General features: G+C 34.8%; 1 protein-coding gene and 1 long non-coding RNA gene across 2 annotated transcripts in view; one reads left to right on the forward strand and one right to left on the reverse strand.

The window, feature by feature from the left end:
• Positions 1-1626, forward strand: part of LOC122267429 (uncharacterized) — a 10932-nt gene extending 9306 nt beyond the window's left edge. The window contains exon 11 of the mRNA XM_043037483.2: positions 522-1626. Within this exon, the coding sequence (XP_042893417.2) occupies positions 522-1110 (589 nt within the window). The 3' untranslated portion in view covers positions 1111-1626. The remainder of the gene's footprint in view (positions 1-521) is intronic.
• LOC147468840 (uncharacterized) overlaps positions 1-3643 on the reverse strand; it is a 5654-nt gene extending 2011 nt beyond the window's left edge. Inside the window, exon 1 of the long non-coding RNA XR_015192333.1 lies at positions 3155-3643. This is a non-coding gene — a long non-coding RNA (uncharacterized LOC147468840). The remainder of the gene's footprint in view (positions 1-3154) is intronic.
• Between the last annotated feature and the right edge of the window lie 275 nt (positions 3644-3918).

Here is a 3918-nt window from a genome sequence, read left to right on the forward strand (position 1 = left end):
CAGCCAGAATAACAATTTTGAAGTTTGTTCTAACCTGAAGTAAGCACAGTACTTCATTATTACAATGACATAAAACCTCATATTAGGTAAATTTGCCCAGGAGTGAGGCAGACCATTTTGCTTTGTTATTTACCAGGGGACTCAGGTCTGTGATTAACTCACGTCATGTCCTGTTTTGTTCGGCATTTTACGTCTTCTGAGACCTTATCGATGAGTTCTGTCAAGTACAAAAAGATAAAAGAATAAAACAAATTCTTTTGGTTTTAATTCATAAGCAAGATTGAAGCATGTATGAGAGGGATGATTTGGAAGTATAGATTATAGTTAGCCCAGAGAATTTTGGTCCATAACTTGTGGATAGATTGAATCTTTGTTTTTAATCTACTTATCAGCAAAGAATTGGACAGTTGCATTCTTGCAGATGGACAGGTGGATAGATATTCGTTTAGGTGAATGCATGTATTGGGTATATAGAGGTAGACTAGAGCCCTCAGTGTACTACATGGATAAATACATTTCAGATTCGACACCAACATGCACCTGTGTAAACGTGTATACCCCCATTCCTACAACATGGATGGCTTCTTCGTGGCGAAATTGAAGAAACTGGACGACGGACCAAGAGTTACGGTACAGGAGGAGACAACCGAAGAGAACGAAGAGACGGAAGTGGCAGAACAAAAGGAGGAAGAGGTAGAGGAGGAGGAAAAGAAGGGAAAGAAAGGGAAAAAAGTAGTGAAAGCGTCAGATGGAAAGAAAATGGTGAATGGAAAGAAAATGATGAATGGAAAGAAAGTATTGAATGGGAAGAAAGTAATGAAAGGAAAGAAAGTAATGAAAGAAAAGAAAGAAGCAGTTGAAAAGAAAGAAGCAAATGGAAAGAAAGAAGTAAAAGAAAAGAAAGAAGTAAAAGAAAAGAAAGAAGTAAAGGAAAAGAAAGAAGTAAAGGAAAAGAAAGAAGTCAAAGAAAAGAAAGAAGTCAAAGAAAAGAAGGAAATCAATGGGAAGAAAGAATCTAAAGAAAAGAAAGGGGTGATGGGAAAGAAAGGAATGAAAGGGAACAAAGAAAAGAAAGAAAAATTCAAAAAAGGGAAAAAGGTGAAGAAATGATTGTTTGTATATTTTAGTGTATCTAAATAAATAAAAGAGAAAAAAAGAAGAGTAAAGGAAGTGACTTTACCTTTAATTACCATCTTAGACCTGGTAAGCTAGATAATGTGGGGGGAAGTGTGAAGTGTAGCACTGGTTTATATATTTAAGTATGTATACAGTATATTTGCGATTTTTTCATGAGTACGTGAATTTGAAGCAGCGTGAAAGCTGATGGAAAGCAGGGACTAGAGATGAAAGGGGTGAAGATACTGTCTTTTTAAAAACATTGGTTCCATGTTGCAAGAAATTGTTGTTTGCAAGCATTTTGCACTAGAAATATTTTTCTAAGTATGAAGGAATAGGCTTCTGATACCGTCTTCATTATGTACACTTGTAATATACTCTTGTTATCTTGTGTTTTACAGGTAGTTATAAACAGATGTTTCCCTACTTTCCAGTAAAGTGATTGACACAAATTCTCAACTTTTATCTTTTCCATGGAAAGTAAATATATATATATATGTTGATGTTGAATGGCCTGTCTTTATCTTGCCCTCAGATGAAGTATACATGTTCAAATATTTGTTGATAAAACATATGTTATGTGATATATACAGAAAAACTTTTTTGCTTTTCTCTCCCTTTTTACTGCTAGAATTCTGATGATTACATAAAGATATTTATATAATTTTTTATTTATAGTATTACTTTTATTTTTTCTAAATGAGAGGAGAAAAATGTTAATATTACAGTAGAGTTTACCACAATGCACATCTTTCTCTGAAAATCCACACACCACTGCATCGTATGATTCAATGCATCAAATATGACTTCTTGTTCAAGTTACATGCATTGGTGTGACCTTTCCTTCCTGAACTAAGAGATTGACTGATTTGTTGCCTAGAATTGACTTTGATGGCTATGAAATCCAAAATTGTATTAGGAAGAGCATGAAAAGTTTTGACTGTCAATTATTGATGTCAAAATACTTATATAAAGGTTACCCATTGTCAAGGGGATGAAAAGTATATAAAAAAAACCTGTATAATCATTCATAAACTCTTAGATTATTTTTGGGAAAACATGTCATATCTCTTTTCTTTTCTTTTTACATTTGAAATAATTTCTCTAATTAAATACAGTCATGATTAATCATGTCCCCTATGTTTAACCAGTCAGTTTGTAAAGGGAAATCATCTTTAAATTGTGACATGCTTATTTGAAAGTCTGAACCTGCTGAACTTTGAAAATTATTTAAGATGATCCACATCAGTACCAAACCACGTAGGTCGTAGCACCTTCAGTAGAAAATGCACCCCTAGGATACCAGTATGCGCCAAATTTTAAACATCACTATTGAATATAACAATTTTTAATCCAAAACCTCAACATAATTATCATGTACTATATATATCAAATATATGCATAATCAACCTCTTCCCCCTGTGCATGTGACAAGTTATTTCCATGGGTTGGGAGGAGGATGAGAAGATTGACCTTGGTTAGAGACCTCAGTGACTCAGAGGACAAAAGAAAATGGTTGAAGTAGTATGGTAAACTAATCATAGTAAGTTTTATATTATAAAATTATTGCTAGTAGGGCACATCCATATCTCCCCTGGTATAAGCAGATCACACTCCTATGTAATAATAATGAAAGTCAAGTAAGCCATCATATCATATACGACCTATATTCTGAAAGATCTCGTACAGTATCTGGAAGAAAAAAAAAACACTAATGCTAACACAACTCGGCCATGAATTATGCGCGTCCTCAGATATGTCACGAGTGCTGCGAGGATGCATGTTCAAGAGGTTAAATTGGTCTTGTTAACCCATTGCGGACGGGTGTTATGATGTACATGATGTTCGTGGATTTTGGATGACAATTGCAGTTATAATTACTATACTTACCATAATACTAAGCTAACTTAACATCCAAAACCTAGATGGCACCATTTTCTTCTAGCACCAGTAGGGGAGAGAGCCTTGAATGGCACCCATCTACAGTCTCTAGCAAGCACTATCTTTAGAGAGTAGTGGCACACAGCAAGTTACTGACCTCTTGCTCTAAAGTACTGCAGATGAAGGATGTGCAGGCAGAATGAGAAGAGGAAGGTGACTCAAACCATACCCAGTGTCTAAAATGTGCTCCTGTGCCAATAGGGATGCCTTTTACTGTGGCACTCACAGTCATAAGCACAGGTTTCCTTCCTCTTCCCTACCTCTTCATGTTATCTTCATTGTAGATGGTTATATGTTTCATATTCATTCATGACAGCACACAAATGCGAAAAAATGAAGTTGCCTTTTGTCCTCCCATAAAACAGCAATACTTCTATCCCACTGAGAATAAAGAAAATGTGCTAATATGAATCATATACTAAAATTTGTCAACTGCAGCATTGATAGAGCCTATCATATGGCACATATAAGCCTCTAAACTCAATAAAACACACAAAAAATAAACACAAAAATGGCTCTAGTTTTATAATAAGTGACTGAATGAGAGTGGGAAAAATCAAGGTATGTTGTGTGAAGTTGCCTCACTCTGAAATAAAACCCATTTTGGACACTGGGCAAGTGAATGTGTCCCCCGACAGTGATGGGTTAATAGTTAGGAATAGTATTTCATACATATGTCTCTACTCCTGCTATGTGAGAATCAAACTTTCGACAAAAACGAAGAATGAATGCATAATAGAATACTAACCTTAGTTATAATCCCAATTTTCAAAGGAACTAATAATTGAGATCCAGCTAGTCTCATAATCATAGGATAAAGATGATATCTTTTATCTTTCATAAATGTAAATAATCTGAAAA

The sequence above is a fragment of the Penaeus japonicus genome, unplaced genomic scaffold (assembly GCF_977035675.1).
Source record: "Penaeus japonicus unplaced genomic scaffold, GWHDUDI00000001_assembly GWHDUDI00000026, whole genome shotgun sequence".
Classification (NCBI taxonomy): Eukaryota; Metazoa; Arthropoda; class Malacostraca; order Decapoda; family Penaeidae; genus Penaeus; species Penaeus japonicus.